The 18,138-nt window shown below is 48.2% G+C and overlaps 2 protein-coding genes across 19 annotated transcripts in view; both read right to left on the bottom strand.

Moving 5' to 3' along the window:
* Positions 1–9,428, bottom strand: part of NHEJ1 (non-homologous end joining factor 1) — a 75,807-nt gene extending 66,379 nt beyond the window's left edge. For 4 of the 7 annotated variants that reach the window (XR_014245968.1, XM_082396732.1, XM_082396733.1 and 1 more), the window contains exons 1-3: positions 8,742–9,428; positions 5,587–5,763; positions 4,929–5,141 (exon numbers count right to left, since the gene is read on the bottom strand). Coding sequence is in view for 4 of the 7 variants with exons in the window: in XM_082396732.1 (XP_082252858.1) it covers positions 4,929–5,141; positions 5,587–5,763 (390 nt within the window). In the remaining 3 variants the exon portion in view is untranslated. Of the gene's footprint in view, positions 1–4,928; positions 5,142–5,586; positions 5,868–8,741 lie in introns of all 7 variants that reach the window. The other 3 variants (XR_014245967.1, XR_014245969.1, XM_082396731.1) reach the window with 3 other exon arrangements.
* Positions 9,429–9,535: 107 nt separating this feature from the next.
* On the bottom strand, positions 9,536–18,047 carry SLC23A3 (solute carrier family 23 member 3). Of its 12 annotated transcripts, none has more exons than XM_082396704.1 (13): positions 17,677–18,047; positions 16,298–16,494; positions 16,013–16,170; positions 15,778–15,899; positions 15,516–15,589; positions 15,003–15,184; positions 14,556–14,679; positions 14,292–14,400; positions 12,883–13,136; positions 12,261–12,366; positions 11,811–11,978; positions 10,698–10,793; positions 9,536–10,256 (listed from the first exon to the last, which is right to left on the bottom strand). In XM_082396704.1, the coding sequence occupies exons 2-13, from the start codon at positions 16,460–16,462 to the stop codon at positions 9,967–9,969; spliced, it is 1,848 nt and encodes a 615-aa protein (XP_082252830.1). In that variant the 5' UTR covers positions 16,463–16,494; positions 17,677–18,047; the 3' UTR covers positions 9,536–9,966. The 12 variants fall into 12 exon arrangements, with proteins under 12 accessions (XP_082252830.1, XP_082252836.1, XP_082252833.1 ...); XM_082396710.1 differs by having other exon boundaries at positions 14,556–14,648; positions 14,999–15,184; positions 15,802–15,899; XM_082396707.1 differs by having other exon boundaries at positions 15,802–15,899.
* Positions 18,048–18,138: the final 91 nt, after the last annotated feature.

Raw genomic sequence — 18,138 nt, 5'->3', positions numbered from 1 at the left:
ATAGAACAGGAGTCGCCAATCTTCTCCAGAGGAAAAGCTATTTATAATTTTCCCCAGCATCTTCAGATTTCCCACAGAAATGTTCATATGTCATAGGCAGAAGAGCAGGATGGCAGTTATCAATCCCAAGATGAAACAAATCATGTTTGGATATAATGAAAAGAATAGTAGACTGGGAATTAGGAGACCAAGATTCTAGTCCTGGCTCTCATAGCACCTAGATGTGAAAATGGCTTAACCCCAAGTACTCTCATGGTTCTTGTCTTTTTTATTTTTATTTTATTTATTTATTTTTAAAATAAATTTATTTTATTTATTTATTTATTTTTGGCTGCATTGGGTCTTCGTTGCTGCACGCAGGCTTTTTCTAGTTGCGGTGAGCAGGGGCTACTCTTTGTTGCGGTGCATGGGCTTCTCATTGCGATGGCTTCTCTTGTTGCGGAGCACGGGCTCTAGGCACACGGGCTTCAGTAGTTGTGGCTCGCGGGCTCTAGAGCGCAGGCGCGGTAGTTGTGGCGCACGGGCTTAGTTGCTCTGAGGCATGTGGGATCTTCCCGGACCAGGGCTCGATCGCATGTCCCCTGCTTTGGCAGGCAGATTTTTAACCACTGAGCCCCCAGGGAAGCCCCTTGTCTTTTTTTAAAAAGACAAATTATGGAGTTGGACTATTTGCTCTCACAGGCCCACTATAATACTAAGGTTAAGTAATATTACATATGTTCTCTTATTTAATCCTCACATCTCTGTGGTAAGGTCAGGATTGGTATCGCCATTTTACAGATGAAGAAACTGAGTCTCATAAAAATTCAGTAACTTATCCAAGGTAATACAAGTAGTCAAAGTGATGGAGCTGAGTTACAAATTCAGGTCTGCCTGTGCTCCTTCTACCACCAAAAAAACCTTCAGATATGACTCCTGGGAATCATAATCTGGCCAAAGAGGTGACAAATTTGAAACTTAAAATATGGAATATAAAGAATTACATTAGAAAACAAAGATAACAATAACAACAACAAAAAAGAATTACATTAGATACTAGGAAGAATAGACAGTGGGAAGGAGGAGGGGGTGATGAAGAGAAGTTGGCCAGAAGTGGAAATGGGCTCAGTGTTAGAAAGCTTTGTATATTCCATAATATCCTGCAGAGACATAAAAAGTATTACATTATTAATGTGAATGTGGTAGGGAGTGTGGGGAAACAGGTACTCTCCTACTCTCAGATATGACTAGGAGGAGTTAAGCTGCACAGTCTCTCTGGAAGACAATACAACATTACGTTAGCGAGATCAAAGATGCAAATACTCCTTGATTCAGCTATTCCACTTCTAGGAATTTACTCACACATTTACACATAGAAAAAGTAAATACAGGATATTCACTACATATAAAAACAAAAGAATGGAAACAATTTAAGTGTCTACTAGCAGCAGAGCAGTTAAATACACATTGATATACTCATTCATCAAAATGCTATGTTGCCATTAAAAAATATTAAGGCAGGTCTTCTAAATGTATTGCTGTGAATGATTTCTACGTTCTAAAACTAAGTGAAAAAAGCAAGGTACTGAACACTGCGAACAGAATGCTGCCATTTGTGAAAATACATATATCTAGATATGTATTTGACTATATGAGTATATTCATATATACATATATATATACTGATATATATGTGTATATATACATACATACATACACACACACATATATATGTGGCTTTCCTTGAGAATTCACAAGAAGCTGACAGCAGTAGTTGCTTCAGAGAAGGAAAATGAGGGACTGGAAAGGGAGTAGAAAGAAGACCTATTTCTTCCCTACATACACTTAAATGCTATTTGAAGTGTTTGCCTTTTGCATGAGTTACTCATTCAAAAAGAATTAAATAAAAACTATGACAAGAATGAGTAACAAACAAAAATTATGACTGTGTGACCTCATAGACACACACACAAGCCTGAAATAGTATCCGCCTACATCCTCACCGGTGTCCACTGGCTCTAACTTTTTCCCTATAAAGCTTCCTCAGGTACAGGGATTTCCCTGGGATGGCATTCTTCTTCGTTTAATAATATACCTTGAAGCATAATTATTAATAAGTTGTTCTCCCCATGGCCAACCAAGATTCATTCTACTCTAAACACTGTTGCCTCTTTTTATTTATTTATAATTTATTTTATTTATTTATTTTTTTGGCTGCATTGGGCCTTCATTGCTGCATGCGGGCTTTCTTTAGCCGTGACGAGCGGGGGCTACTCTTCATTGCAGTCCACGGGCTTCTCATTGTGGTGGCTTCTCTTGTTGTGGAGCACAGGATCTAGGCATGTGGGCTTCACTAGTTGTGGCACACGGGCTCAGTAGTTGTGGCGCATGGGCTTAGTTGTTCCGCGGCATGTGGGATCTTCCCGGACCAGGGCTTGAACCCGTGTCCCCTGCATTGGCAGGCGGATTCTTAACCACTGCGCCACCAGGGAAGCCCCTGTTGCCTCTTTTTAAATTGCAGCTCCCCAATGAGAGGAATTTGCCTAGAATAGCTAGGTTTTCTTCACCCATTACTTTTAATTATATCATTATACAAGTGTTCTTTACTGTATTCTTTTTTTTTTTTTTTTTTTTTATTTTATTTTTGGCTGTGTTGGGTCTTTGTTTCTGTGCGAGGGTTTTCTCTAGTTGCGGCAAGTGGGGGCCACTCTGCAACGCGGTGCGCGAGCCTCTCACTGTTGCGGCCTCTCTTGTTGCGGAGCACAGGCTCCAGACACGCAGGCTCAGTAGTTGTGGCTCACGGGCCTAGTTGCTCCGTGGCATGTGGGATCTTCCCAGACCAGGGCTCGAACCCGTGTCCCCTGTGTTGGCAGGCAGATTCTCAACCACTGCGCCACCAGGGAAGCCCTTTACTGTATTCTTTTGAAAGAAAAAACTATTAGAGCCCATCAGCTTCCAACAGGAACTGCCTCCCCAATCTCACTCTTCTGAATTTCCAGGGCTGTGTGATATAAAATGAGAGTAGCTATTGCTAGGGCTTCCCCAAGGCTGCCCAAATGTTTTGGTGCCAGAACAAGCATTATTGAGGGAACAGTGCCTCCTGGTGTTACTTAGAAAAAGTTACGGGGTTTTGAACAAGATGATAAACTCTACTTAAAGCAAGGTGGAAATTTTCAAAAGAAGTTCAATTAAAATCAACAAAATTGAGTGATTATTGTTTGCTAAGCACTGTTTATGGGCCTTAAAAATTCAGAGGTTAATGAGCAGTAGTTCTCCAAACACTCAAGACTAGCTTGGGTCAAAAATACTAGATCAAAAACAGGGAACAGTTTGTTGAAAAGCACTTTGTTCCATCACCCTACTGTTGCTAAAGCATCACACTACCTCTGGGAAACTAAAGAAGGGAGACAGGAAATGATGCCCACTTGTCTTCAGATCCCTCTGCTGATAAACCTACAACCTTAGGACCCCCATAGAAGACCCTGTCATCTAATGCTAAAACAAGCTCTGTTTATATAAAAGGGTAGAAGGACAAGCAGAAGTAATTCCTGCCAACTAGTTCTTCACTCTCAACTAACTAACTGCTAATAAAAGCTCTTGGGGCCTAGAAAGCTACAAGTGAGCAGAGGACATTATCTTCTGAGTCCGTGAAAATGGGCTCTTGAATCAGACCTACCTGGGAGTCAAATTCCAGCTCATTCATTTATAAACTGGATGACTTTGGACAAATTACCTTCAGTCTCAGCTTGCTACTCTGAAAAGTGGCAATAATACTTATCTTGCAGGACAGGACAGTTGTGAGGATTAAATGACAAGATAATGTTCAGAAAGGTACTCAACACCGGTATATAGCCTACCCTACTACCAGAGTGATCTGGATAAATTACAAATTGGATCGTGTTAAACCCCTGCTTAAAGTTTTTCAGTGAATCCCTGTCACCTTTGGGGTAAAATCCAAACTCATTAGAATCCTTCAAGATTTGGCCACTGTCTACCTCATTTCTCACGGCTCCCTGTAGTCATGAAGTTCCCCCCACTTGCCCCACACTTATACATCGCCATACCTCTCAGAATGCATTCATGCCTAGAATGATCTTTTTATTTTCTCCCGGTTATTTCCTACTCATCTTCAAAACTCAGCTCAGGGCTTCCCTGGTGGCACAGTGGTTGAGAATCTGCCTGCCAATGCAGGGGACACGGGTTCGAGCCCTGGTCTGGGAAGATCCCACATGCCACGGAGCAACTGGGCCCGTGAGCCACAATTACTGAGCCTGCGCGTCTGGAGCCTGTGCTCCGCAACAAGAGAGGCCGCGATGGTGAGAGGCCCGCGCACCGCGATGAAGAGTGGTCCCCACTTGCCGCAACTAGAGAAAGCCCTCACACAGAAACGAAGACTCAACACAGTCATAAATAAATAAATAAAAGAACGTGAATTTCTTAAAAAAAAAAAAAAAAGAACTTTACACTTATAAAAAAAAAAAAAAAACTCAGCTCAGAAACTCTCTCTTCAAAAAGGTTTTTCAGATCCTCAGTCATCCTGGGCTTATCTCAATCAAAGTATATACCATAATTTATCCTGTTTCCTGTCTGTCTACCTTCTCATTAGATTATGAACTCCAGGAATAGGCTATATTGTTTTAGATCTGAACACCCAACAATTAGCCCATAGTAGATGCTTAATAAATGTTGAATAAATCAAGTAACGAATAAAGATACCCAGTAAAGCATGTAGGCCCAAACTATGCTCCTTTTGAAAGGAAAGAATGTACCAGTCAAGAAACCTTTTTGCCTTCTTTCTAGTCAAGGAAAGTTTTCTAATTGGAGACGAATTTCAAATGGGGTTTACCAAAAAAAAAAAAAAAAAAACACCTAAAGCTTCATTTGAGAAGCTTTGAGAAGGGGAAGCAGCTGGCACCCCTTTCCCTACCCCGTATTTGAATTGCACTTACCAGCGAAGGGCTAGCTAGGATGCAGTGGAAATTCCAGTAGAATGGGAGACCAGAGAGCTCACTCCGCACCTGGAGTATCAGCGCCTCTGCCACACGATCACAGGAGAATGTAGCTTTGCCAGGGCAAGCAGTGTCCTTCAACAATGGGCGAAGCAGATCATCCAAATGACAAAGAAAAGCCGCAGGAGGAGCAGTCAGGCGCTTGTTCAGCTCCTAAAAAGAGAGCAAGCGTTGTACAGGGTGAGAGGGCTAAAAGGAAACTGACTCCCTGGTAAGTAACAGCAAAGGAAAGCTCTGGTTAACATGAAGACAGTGGGCAGAAGAGGAAGGGAAGGGAAAATAAAAACATCAGAACAGGAAAGAAGAAAACAAAAAGAAGATAGATCATCTGGCCTACTTCACAATTCTGCCTTCCACTGAATGCACTACAGAAACACACACACACACACACACACACACACACACACACACCCATATGGAAAGATTCTAGGGCTAGAGGTAGAAGTGCAGAACATTAATGGGAATTGTAGCAACCTAATTTGACCTTCCTTGGCTACCTATAGGTGAATAAGCTGGGTGACGTTAATGCCCCCTGACCTTCACTAGGAAAGAAATTATGTCCACTGCCACCCATAGCAGTACTTCTCTTCACACTTACCTTGGCTCGCTGGCTGACCACACTAGTGTCCACCTGTTCATGCCACACCTGTTGAAGATCTGAAACCAGCAAGGCATAGCCCTGCTTGGTGATATAAGCCTTGGCCAAGAGGGAGTTCTCGGCAAGCTGTAGCCATGCCCACGGCTGCATCAGCAGGCCTTGCTCCAGTTCCTCCATCTGCAGGAGAGTCTTAATTTAGCAAAGTGCCCCCAGGGTGCTGTAGGCCTGGGGGTACACCACTCAGAGAGTTCTCTATCAAATACATCTTGTGAAAATCCTCCCTGAGAAAACAGAAGGCACTGATTTACATTCAACCCCCTCTCCTTCACCCTCCCAGTATATAACCAGCTGAGCACCAACCTTACCACCTCTTGCCACTAAAAATCTATTTAGAATTTTGAGTGGTTTTTTTCCCGTATTAAATTCCTAGAAAACATAAAATATCTCCTTCTTCTATAGCGGTTAAGCCTTACCATATTGGTACTAGTATTTCTGCTTTCTAATAATATAACAATATTGAAACCTAAACCATTCTTGTTGCATCTTTATCACATTCCTAATAAATATGTCAATGCTATCCTTTCCCAGAACTTCTAGAAGAGAAGAAATAGTTCTTGTTTTACAAAACATCATAAGTCATAAGTGTCAGGTGCAGGAAATTCAAATTATTTGATCATTATCTAAAAACAAAACTCTGGGCTTCCCTGGTGGCGCAGTGGTTAAGAATCCACCTGCCAATGCAGGGGACACAGGTTCGAGCCCTTGTCCATGAAGATCCCACATGCCGCGGAGCAACTAAGCCCGTGCGCCACAACTACTGAAGCCCTTGCGCCTAGAGCCCGTGCTCCGCAACAAGAGAAGCCACCGCAATGAGAAGCCAGTGCACCACAGGGAAGAGTAGCCCCTGCTCGCCGCAACTAGAGAAAGCCAGCATGCAGCAACGAAGACCCAACATAGCCATAAATAAATAAATAAATAAATAAAATCTAAAAAAAACCTCTGGAAGCTCTCAGAATTTTAAATATGTGTGTGTGGGTATATATATATATATATATATATATGTATTCCCTAAACATATACATATATTTCCTGAATGAATATATGTATGTGTGTGTGTGTGTGTGTGTGTGTGTATATATATATATATATACATACATACATTTATATGCCCCCTAAATATATTTTTTCCCTAAATATATATACATTCTCTAAGACAGGGATTCTTAATCTAGAGTCTATGCATGTAAACCCTCTGGAATTATATGCAAAATTTGTGCATACCTGCATATACCCATTTGGAGGGAAGAGGTCCACAGCTCTGGTCAAATCCTCAAAGGGATCAATGAGACACAAAGAGCTAATAACTCTGTGTCCAGAAGCAAGGAGAAAAGCCCCAACCCCATTTCAAGAAGACCCTGAATGACTAAGAAGTCAATACAAGGCACAACACAGCACAGAGGTAGAGACCATGAATTAACTCCACTTCACTCATCATCCACATCCACATCCAAGGCACTGCCATCAATGATATCATGCCCTGCTGCACATCCTGGAAACCAACCTTTCTACTTCAACAACTAAATTTGTAGCTTTAATCTAGTAGATGTTCAGTAACTATGGCTACTTTACAGGCAGTTTGATCATTTTCCCTGAGGGTTAAAAAAAAAAAAAAAAAAAGCGTGGACCTCCCTGGCAGTAAAGACTCCATGCCTCCACTGCAGGGGGCACGGGTTCAATCCCTGGTCAGGGATTCTGTGTGCGATGTGGCGTAGCCAAAAAAAAAAAGGTGATGTAATTTCAGTTTATAAACACAAAGTGAAGTGGGGGGGGGGTGGCGCAGATCTTAGAATACAAAGAAAACAATGAAAATCCTTGGATTTCATTAACGTGGTTAACACAGTGCTGTTCTTCCAGTCATTTTCATCTCTATCTAAGCCATTATTCTTCCAACCATAACCTAGTTTTTGAAGCGCGGCCTTGTAACATAATTTGTACAGTCACTAGACAGGTGAAATAGAACTATATACATTGCGATTTTTATCTGCAGCAGCCTCAAAACCTTGTGTTCAGAGGATGGTATTTCAGTCACATTCCCACCTGCTGTTCCTACTGGGAAGAGAAAATCTTGGAATGATTAAGCTAGTCCTCACGGGACCAGAGTTCCACATTGCCCAAGGTCAGAAACAGCAAGTCGGTCACAAACAGCAAGTCCAAGTCGCCAAGCCCTTCTCTCCCTTACAGGCACTCCCCAGCGTGCGCTCTAAGAGTCACCAAAATTGGGTTGACTATCCGAGCCTGTCACTTCGGAAAGCCTGGAAGCTCAGGACCCTCACACAGTATGTTTTGTTTTTGCGGGCAGGGGAGGAGTTTAAAATGTGGGATCTGGGATCAACAAGCCCCCTAAAAAGGTCTGAGAAATTCAGCATCAGACCTGGGTTTGCTGCTCCCACCACGCGTGTCCTGTTTTGAGGCCTCTATATCTCACCTTTCTCTTGTTTCCTTCAAGAATGCCTTTAACCCTCACGTTAACCAGAGTCACCCGTTTATTATTTTCAATGAGGGAGGGGAAGCGCCGAGGGCCAACAGAGGAGTGGGGTGGCCTAAAGCGGGTCGGCACCCAGTCCCGCCCCTTGGCCGTGAGCCCCTCCCCCGGCGCAGTTCCTCCGCCATCCTGCAGAGGGCAGCAAAACCCCAGCGACCGTCCGGGCTGGGCCACGCCCCGCCCTCGGTCCCTTCACCACAGCCCCACCCCAGGAGCCCCGCCTGGCGTCCAGTTTCCATTTGCCCTCACTAGAAAGGCCTTCACCGTCCACGTTTCTATTTTTACAGCACCGGCTGCATGAGGCGCGGCTCGGGACCCCTCAAAGGGTAACAAAGCCGAAAACCGGCTACTTGGTGGCACCGAGCTGCCCGCATAGGAGTACCCGCACAAACCCCGCCTCGCGGCCGGGAGGCAAGCTGCGCACGCGCGGCCCCCCGGCTCCGCCCACGCCCACCCCCGGAGGCCTGTCCCAGAATCCTGGCCGCGCGCGGGGGTCCCTCCTGGGAGGAAAATTCGGGGAGGAAGCGCGTTGCCAGGGCCAGCCCGCAGAGTCCGAGCAATCTCTCGCCGCCCGCCCCGGCCCTGGCCCCGATTAGAGCTCGACCCCACCTACCGTGAGCGGCCTCGAGAGCTCTCACTCTCCCCGCGGCAAGCTGGCCCGCCCGCGCAAACCGAAAGGCCTAGAGTAGGGTCATTTCCCCCCAACCACGGGGAGGCGGGGTCTTGGGACACTGAGGCGGAGCCCAAGCCTGATGTGGGCGGGACATCTGGGCCCACGGAGCTGATAAACTGGAGCCGTCGGAGGTGGAGGGACACTGTGGCCGGGAAAGCAAGAAGAGAGGCTGGAGGACCCCCTGGTAGAGAGGTGGAGGGGTAGTGGCGCCCCTCAGAGTCGCGCTGGCAGAGGAGAAAGAATGCCAGACGAAGTGCAGGAGAGGGGACCCCGGATTTGGATTTGTTGATAAACCCAAAGTCATTTCCCTTACCTACGTGTCCAACCTCTTTTTTTGTTGTTTTGTTTTTAAATAAAACGATGGGATTGAACTTCACTAGATATCTCTTTTGGGTCTCCACCAGCACTCGAGTTGTTTAAGAGATGAGTCTCCCAGGCATAAATCCCATGGTCTGACCTCATCCTTTACCTCTCCTGTCTCATCTCGCCCTCCATGCACCCCCAGTTTATGCTCCATCACCACAGAGAAGCTTGAAATCCTTCAACTCATTTTGCACCTTGTTCAACTTACTGTTTTGCTCGAGCTGAATACTTGAGCCTAAAAAATTTTCCCCATCCCTGTTCCACAATGAAAGATCCTCTTGTTAAGGCCAGCCTCAGTGCTGCTTCTATGTAAAGCTTTTCCCACTATCCCCAATCAGAATTCATTATTTCTTCCTCTTTGCTCCCATAGCATTGTTTCAATCTTTATTGCAGACTGCTTTCTGCTTTGGATTTTAGTTGGTAATTACATGTCTTTTTAAACCATAAGTGTTTGAGAGGGCAGGGACCCTGTCTTATCCATATCTGTATTTCCAGGACCTTGCACATAGGAGGCACAATAAATATCAGTTAGTGAAGGCTGGGGTTCGAGTATAGATAGTTCACAGGCAAAATATCATTCAATCATGGCCCACTAAACCATGGCCCTGCTCTGGAACAGTTGGGCCTAATTAAGAGAAGGAAAGGCAAACACACCTGTTGGGAAATGAGACCTTTAGGTGGGCCCGTGTGAGACACACACACACATCCTCTCCCTGGGAGAAAGTAGAGCCTGGGATCTGGCTCTCCAGCAAGCTGAGAGATAGGGCTAAAGTAATCAAGGTGGAAGCTGGAGTCCTGGTAATTACTGGGACCTAAGTTCTCTGCTAGACCCAGGGCACTGCTCCCCAAAGCCAGGCAGCAAGTCGGCTGTCTCTCCTGGCTCAGAGGGCCCTCCTTCTTCATTCCCAGAGTCTTCGGGTAGTGGGCAGAGGCAACGGAGGGGCTGCGGAATGCAGGGACACAGGTTTTGGATGGAGAAAGGAAGCTCATACTCTTGAGCAGCCTTGTCCCTGGACTTCTGAGGCATCCGAACCTCTTGGGCAGTGAAAGAAGATGGCAGCCCTTGACCTAGGCCTCGCTCAAGCTGTGTGCCTGCAAAAGAGAGGGTGGTCAGGGCTTCCCTGGTGGCACAGTGGTTAAGAATCCACCTGCCAGTGCAGGGGAAATGGGTTCAAGCCCTGGTCCGGGAAGATCCCACATACCGTGGAGCAACTAAGCTTGTGTGCCGCAACTACTGAGCCTGTGCTCTAGAGCCCACGAGCCACAACTACTGAAGCCCTCACGCCTAGAGCCCGTGCGCCACAACAAGAGAAGCCACCACAATAAGAAGCCCGCGCTCGCCGCAACTAGAGAAAGCCTGCGCACAGCAACGAAGACCCAACAGAGCCAAAAATAAAATAAATTTTAAAAAATAATTTTTTTTTTTAATTCAAAAAAAAAAGAGAGAGAGAGGGTGTTCAAGCCATTGCCCAACCCAGGGAGTGATGACTTCCTGGCCATTCCCCAGTCTGCTGGGGCCTGGCCTCAACTTACCAGGAATGGTGTTCTCTAGGAAGAAGCCCAAGAGTCCCGCCAGGAAGATGGGCTCTGTGAGCAGTGAGCGTAGTAACACATCCAAGGGGCTCCAGCCTACAGGGGGTTGGGGCCAGGCAGGAGGGGAAACTCTGATCCTATGCAAAGCCAAGGAGCCTAATACTTCCAACCTAAGCCTAAGTCTTGGACTAAGGACAGATCTTTCTGAATTGTTCCATGTCCCCCCTCCTTTGTCCCTCTGCTCTCTATTTCCCACACCCAGGCCCTTCCCACAGGGTCCCTGCTCAACACCCTATCTTCTGAGCATACACGTGCCCTCCAGATATGCTTCAATAGTTCCAGGCTCCCTGTCTCCTGAAAGTTTGGTATTGAAAGCCCCAACCTTATTTCCCATTTCTTACCTTCTGTGCTCTAGCCTGGGTTCCTCAACCTCAGTACTACTAACATTTTGGACTAGATACTTTTCTGTTTGAGGGGGGCTGTGCTGTACATTGCAGAATGTTTAGTAGCATCCTTCTACCCACTAAGTGCCACTAACAATCACCTCTCCCCTGCTTATAACAACCAAAAATGTCTCCAGACATTGCCAGATGTTCTCTGTGGGACAAAACCATCCTCAGTTAAGAACCACTGCTATTTGCTAAGCTGAGCTAACTAAGTTATTTGCCGCTCCCAGGACATACCCTATGACTTCCTACTTCTATGTCTTTATTTATGGTGGTTCCTCCACCAGGAATGACCTTCTCATCAAATATGTTTTTAAATCTTACCATCCTTCAAGACCAGCTCAATGTTACTTTCTCCATAAAAGTTACCCAGATCATCTCCAAGAGAAGCCATCTTTCTCACCGCCGAGCACCATAGCTCTTTATCTGAACCTTTCTAGTTATGTTTCTACACATCTCATCTCTTTTACTAGACTGTCACATCTACAGTCACCTTTGTATCCCAAGGGGCTAGCACAGTGTTCAATAAATATTTGCTAAACAAATGGATGGACTATACCAAAACCCTTTTCTGGGTGCGGGCGCCTGGAATCCAGAGAAACTCAAGCCTTGAGCCCTTGCTTTCCCACTGCCAAGCAACTTCTCTTTCCATCCCCCCTCTTCCCACCTGTGCTCAGTAGGACTGGAGCTTCCCGAAACCATCTTGGCAGCAACAGAGCCATGAAGATGGAGAAGCCAACAATGAAGACATTCCGCCCAGAGTCAATGTCAGCCAAGTGGAAGCTGGAGAATCCAGTGGACAGAACCACGGCCTGGGTCACCCCCAGCACCCCACCTGTCTCATACAGAAGTAATTGAAGACGTTGGGAGAGGGCTGGCACGGCAGAGAGTATTGCAGGCCAGGGCAGGTTGTAATGGGCAGAGACCACCAAAAGGCCCAGGAGTAGAGAAGGCCAGTCAAGAGGCCAAGATATGGCTGAGAAAATAGGACAGCTGACACAAACATCCATATATTAGGGAGGCTATTCAGAAAGAAAGGGTGCTGACAACCAGCAACCAGTTGGGCCCTGCTGGGGGGTACTGGTTCAATACCAGTCCTGCTGATACATCCACTCACCAAGCACAGGCAGCGGGATGGTGGTGAGGAGCTGGACCAGCCTTGGGGAGAGCCCAAGCGCCACACAGAGCAGCCCCACCAAGTGGGCCACTCGCCGAGATCCAGCCTAGATGACGAAGATACACTAGAAAACACAGCCACCTCCTCGACCGTTCAAGGTTTTCACCTGGCCGACACCTTCTCATCGTTTGGATCCCAACTCAAATGTCACTCTCCCAGGAAGCATCCCCCAGCACTCTACCTAAAGGGGCTTCCCTTACTCAACCACTATCCCACCCCAACTTTGTTTTCTAAATAGCACTTATCACTCTTGGAAATTATCTTTTTTTTTTTTTCTTAAATTGTCCACTTCTCTCTCTCTTGAAGTCCCCAAGAGAGCAGGGACTTCATCTGACTTGCTTCTCTCTAGAACCTCAGCCCTGGTACAGTGCCTGAGGCACAGAAGGCGTTCAGTAGTGATTTAGTGTCCTCCTCACACTCCTAGCCCTTACCACTTCTAGGTACCTCTCTAAATGAGATCACTGCTGTGAAGTGCCTGGCAGAGGGCTGGGCACAGCTGGTAATCAGTCCCCTTCCCTCTCCTGCACCTCCGGCTCCCCTCCCCCCACCCCCGTCCACATACCTGGAGAAGACTCACTGTGCCCACGTTGGGGAAGCTGGATGCAGTGCCCATGGGGCTCCCCAACAGCCCGGCCAGCACACTGCCCAGACCCTCCAGGCTCAGCCCTCGGCTACAGGCATGCGGAGGTGGAGAAGGCAAATGCAGCAGCTGGCCACACAGGGCGTAGCAGCCCAGGGAGCTGGTGGAAGCTGCCAAGGCCATAGAGATGCCTGCAGCCAGAGCCCTGGGTGTCAGCAAGGGCCAGTCCCACTCAGCTGGGGAGGGAGAAAGAGCTGCTTTGGGGCCAGACTCACGTCTGAAGCATCCCCCTGCCTCTGACAGCCTATGACACAAGAACCCTAAAGGCCCCATTGTCTCTGAAGATAATGTCTTGGGACAAAACCATCAAACTCAGGGTAAAGACCCATCCCTTTACTGTGGTCTACAAGGTCCTCTTTGGTCTGACCCTTACCTCTCTCTCTAGCCTCATCTCCCACCACACTCTGCCTCACTTCTTTCACTCCAGATACACTGGCCTTGTTTCAGGCCCTTGTACTTGCTGTGTTGCTGGCCACTAGAGGGCCTTTGCATATGCTGTTCTCTCTGCCTAGAATGCTCTTCACTCTTGACTTTACCCAATAAGCTCCTACTCATCTCTCACATCTCAGCTCAGTGATCACTTCCTCAAGAATGCCTTTCCTGGGAATTCTCTGGTGGTCCAGTGGTTAGGGTTCCATGCTCTCACTGCGAGGGCCCAGGTTCAATCCCTGGCCGGGGAACTAAGGTCCCACAAGCCACACAGTGCAGCCAAAAAATTAAAAAATTAAAAATTAAATAAATAAAAATAAAAACATAAAAAAAAGAGTGCCTTTCCTGACCTCTCCAATAAAGTCAGATTCCCCATTATGAACTTTCATCACACAAGGTACCTGCCCTTTTTAATTTACCGCATGCAATTTTACATTTACTTGGGTGACGATTTAATTTGTATCCGTATTCCCCTACGTATTATAGGCTTCATGAGTGCAGGTACTGTGTGTGTCATGTTTACCACCATGTCCCCTATCACGTGCCTAGCACATAATAAGCACTCAACAGACCATTATTAAATTGATGAGTGAGCAAATTTCATATACAATGCCTCAAAAGCAATCTTCGTGCACAGGTCACCAACTCAGATGTCTGTGGGAGTAAGTAACATAAATGTGTAAATTGGGTAAGGAGTACCAACACGCAGTGGTGGGGCTTACAGATGTCTCTAAACAGTAACAAAGACACCTGTGGTGAGCGGCTGGCATTGCCCCTCAGACTGGCAATTTCTCTCCCTTGTGTGTTTTGAGAATCCGTACAGCTAATTTCATTAACTCAGAGTCCAAAGAAAGAGACACCTTTATGTGAGTAAGAAGATGGAGGACTAGAAGAAAACCTACCTGGGTGAGGCAGCCAAAACCACGGGGCCTCGGCAGACAGCTCCCGGGGGATGATGCTGAGACCCAGAAGGGCAGAGATGATCCACACACAAGCTACTGGGATCAGCACCTGAGGGACAAGACTGAGACGGGAAAGAACCCCTCCCCAAGAACTTTTCAAGCCAGCCTTGGAGGGGTAGACAGAAAGCAAAAGGTAGGGGGCCGAACGAGCATTCCGTGCCAGCCCTTCTAACTTCAACTGCCCCTGCCCAGACCTCCACATACCGAGAGGAGCCTGAAGACAGGGATGTGAGTGTGGGTTGGAGAAGTTGAAGCTGGCCTCCAGGGGTGCGGCGGTAACAGGCGGGAGCCCAGGTGCTGAGAACAGACCACCATGAGCAGGATAAGCCTAAGAGAGGGAAGGAGCTTTAGGAGCAAGGGGAAGCAGGCATCCTGAGGCGGGGGAATGGAGGTAGGAGTGGCAGAATACCATAAAAGGGGGTCCCGGAGAAGAAAGCCCCCCATGGAGGGGGAAGGAGGGCACCTTGGGGGTCAGTGGGAGACAAGGTGAAAGTCAGGATGAACAAATGAATCCAGCAAAAGTCCTGGATTCCAGATCCACAAAGTGTTGTCCCTTTTGAGATGGCAGCTGAACCTGGTGGAGCCAGCACCTCGGCCCTCCCCCGCTCCCACACACCCCACCGGGCGCCACGCCTCTCAGGACTTACGTACAGCGATGCCAGGCCCCAGTGAGCAGAGCAGAACAGGGCTACCTCCCTGTGGGCCGAGAGCCCTGCCACAATTAGGCTGGGGGCCAGCACCAGGGGCCCACAGTGGGGGAACAAGTGGCCAGGACCCCCGAACAGCCCCAGCGTGACCTGCAGCAGCCCGGAGACCACCACGGCCCCGGACACCTGGTGGAGTGGAGAAGTGGACAAAGAGAAAACATTCTCTGCTCAGTTGAGATGACCTCAGCCTGGACATCTTAACTAATTCCAGGGAGTTCCCTGATGGCCTAGTGGTTAGGTTTCCGGGCTTTCACTGCCGTGGCCCAGGTTCAATCCCTGGTTGGGGAACTGAGATCCCGCAAGCCACGTGGTGTGGAAAAAAAAAAAAATTCCAGGAGGGGTTCCCCCCACCCAACTCTTTGCCCTAGAGCATCTCAGTCCCTGAAAAATGGAAACAAGAGCCTCCCCAGTCGGGCACCACTCTTAGCTCTCCTCCTCCGCATCCCCACCTACTCACTTCTCGGAGAGAAGTGTTCCAGAGCTCCAGGCCATGGCAGCCAGGTCCCCCACACAGGCGCAGCACAAGGGAGGCTGGGAGAAGTTGGGGACGTGGAGAGGAGAGAGGTAAACAGGTTGGAGATCCATTGCTCTACAGTTCTGGCTGGTGCCTGACACAGCTCCAGCACCCCATGGTGCCTAACCCTCCCATCATTGCCCCATCTCAATCCTGCACCCACTTACAACTGTGTGCTCAGGTGAGCACCCAACCTCACCCTCACCCTGTGCCCTTGCTCTGTGCTCACAGTTTCCAGGTGTCCGGGTGGTCAGAGGTAGCTTCTGACTGGTCAGCACCAGACCAGGGATAAGAAACTCTAAGGATGGAGCCTGGATAAGAGGCAGCCTGTAGGAACAGCAGCCCCAGCAGGTCTGGAAACATGGGGCAGCTGAAAGCCTCCCCGAGCCTCTCCTACACGCTGGGACCCTGTCCCCTTCTCTCCAGGGAGTTCCCCTCACCTGCTGCCCATCCAAGTTTGCAGGGCTGTAGACACGCCACATGAAAAGAGGCTGGAGGCCAGGAGCTGGGCAGGGGAGGAAGAGAGTCCTCCTGCAGGGAGACTTTGAAGCAGGAGCAGGTGGGAGGCGCAGAGCAGAGAAGCCAGGACCAAGATATGCTGCAGGCAGAGGAACAGTCTTCAGAAACAGGCAGAAATACCTATTTCCAGAGGGTTTCTCAGGCCACACCTCCTCCCTCCAAACACCCCCTTCAGCCAGCACCAACTCCTGCACCTCTGCTCCTACCTGCAGAGCCAGAAGACAGCTGAGGCCCCAGGGAGGAGACCCACACAGAGAGGTCCAAGAGTGAGAGGAGGGATTTTGGACAGCAGACAGTTGCGGCAGGGAAGCCATGGTACTCCGGGAGCCCACGGATCGGAGTTGTATGGCGTTGGGGGGTGATCGGCTCATGCTGCCCTGCCTTTCGTCTTGTCTTGCCTGCCCTGGAGTTAAGGAGGGAGAGTAAGAGGTCAGAGTTTGTGTGAAGTTAGCTGCCTGGAGCGGGCAGGGGGCGGGAGTGTCAATGAAGCAGAGCGAAGGGATGAGGGATTTGGGGCAGGACACGGCCCTTTCACCTTTGCCCAGCTCTTGCACAAATTCCATCACCCATTAACCGGGGAGCCAAGTTCTGGACCCCTCCCCCCAAGAATCTCCATCTAGAGCCCCTGTCCCAGGAAAGGAGTGGTGGGGAGGAAGCCTCTAAAATAGCCTGGGGAGATTTTACAGATTGTATTCCCTCCTCACCACTGCCATTTGGAACCATCACGACTACACTACAGTTCTCAACCCTATTAGGGTCCAGCCCCCTGGACTACCTCAAAAGGAAACATCCCTACGTCATGTACGACAACAGTGACCACAACTCCATATAATGTCCTCACTGTAATATAAAGGAGAAATAAAAGTAATTTATCCTTTCAGTGTGTGAAAGCTTGGGCCCAACTAAACCAGAAGACAATGAAGTAGTCCAGTGCCCACCCCCATATGTGGAATCAACGTGGATGTGACAGCTGCAATGCCAACTGATATCGGTGCTTTCCTGATGACACATGTACCACAGGCACTGCTGCCATTAGTGACCTGATGTTCCAAAATAGTGAACAAATTCTTGGTAAAGTGATGAACAAAGCATAGTTTTAATTTACACAGAGGTGCATTCCTAGCAAACTGAGTCTTTTTCCAAATGTGCAAAATCTATTCTGTGTTCACATGTAAAACACTGCATAATTCTAGGCTCAGATAAACAGGCTTTTCATATACGGGACGTATATCCGGTGGTTCAAAAGTTGTCTCAGGAATTCTTCATAGTAAGAGGGGGGTTCCTGAGCGTTTCAGGACGTGTAGCATCCTGTACAGGGCGACTAAATGCCAGCGAGTCCCTTCCCTTCAAATTTTTGTCAATCAAAAAATGTCCCACAGGGACTTCCCCGGTGGTCCAATGGTTAAGACTCCATGCTTCTACTGCAGGGGGCATGGGCTCCATCCCTAGTCGGGGAACTGAGATCCCACATGTCACACGGTGCAGCCAAAAAACAAACAAACAAAAAGCCCCATAAATTTCCAAGATGCACCCTAGGTAGCAGCACCACCCCTGCTGAGGATTTTCTTCCATGGTCCCAAATAACCTTAGTCCAGCTGGCTGCTCGGTTTTCCTTCTTCCAGTGATAACCCAGCCTTGGTCTTCTCTTTAATAACACTGACGACGACCACGTGTCAGACCAGAAAGGATGTCAGGAGAGAGATAAGGTGTCCTTGGGCTTGCCCTCAAGCTCATGGGGCTCCGCTGGATACTTGGCTTGGCCTCTCTCCACGAGATGTGCTTAGGGATCCACAAAGACGGTGCTCACTCAGAACCTGTGACAGACAGGGCTACCCCAAGCGTGGCACAGTCACCCTCTGGGCCCCACTGCATCCAAGTCGAGCAGTGCTTGGGGCCCCAGGGTGCTGGGAGCAGGGATGAGGGAGAAGCTTGATATGGGAGCCTATGACCATCAAACAACAGGGAAGTTCTGGAATGGGGCTGAGAGAGAATGAGTTGCAAGATGATGGGATCAGGGAGTAGGGAGGCTAAGAAGGTAGATATGGGG

This window comes from Balaenoptera borealis (genome assembly GCF_965194805.1).
Source record: "Balaenoptera borealis genome assembly, chromosome: 6".
NCBI lineage: Eukaryota > Metazoa > Chordata > Mammalia > Artiodactyla > Balaenopteridae > Balaenoptera > Balaenoptera borealis.
The sequence above is the reverse complement of the archived record's forward strand: the minus strand, read 5'-3'. Positions and strand labels throughout refer to the sequence as shown.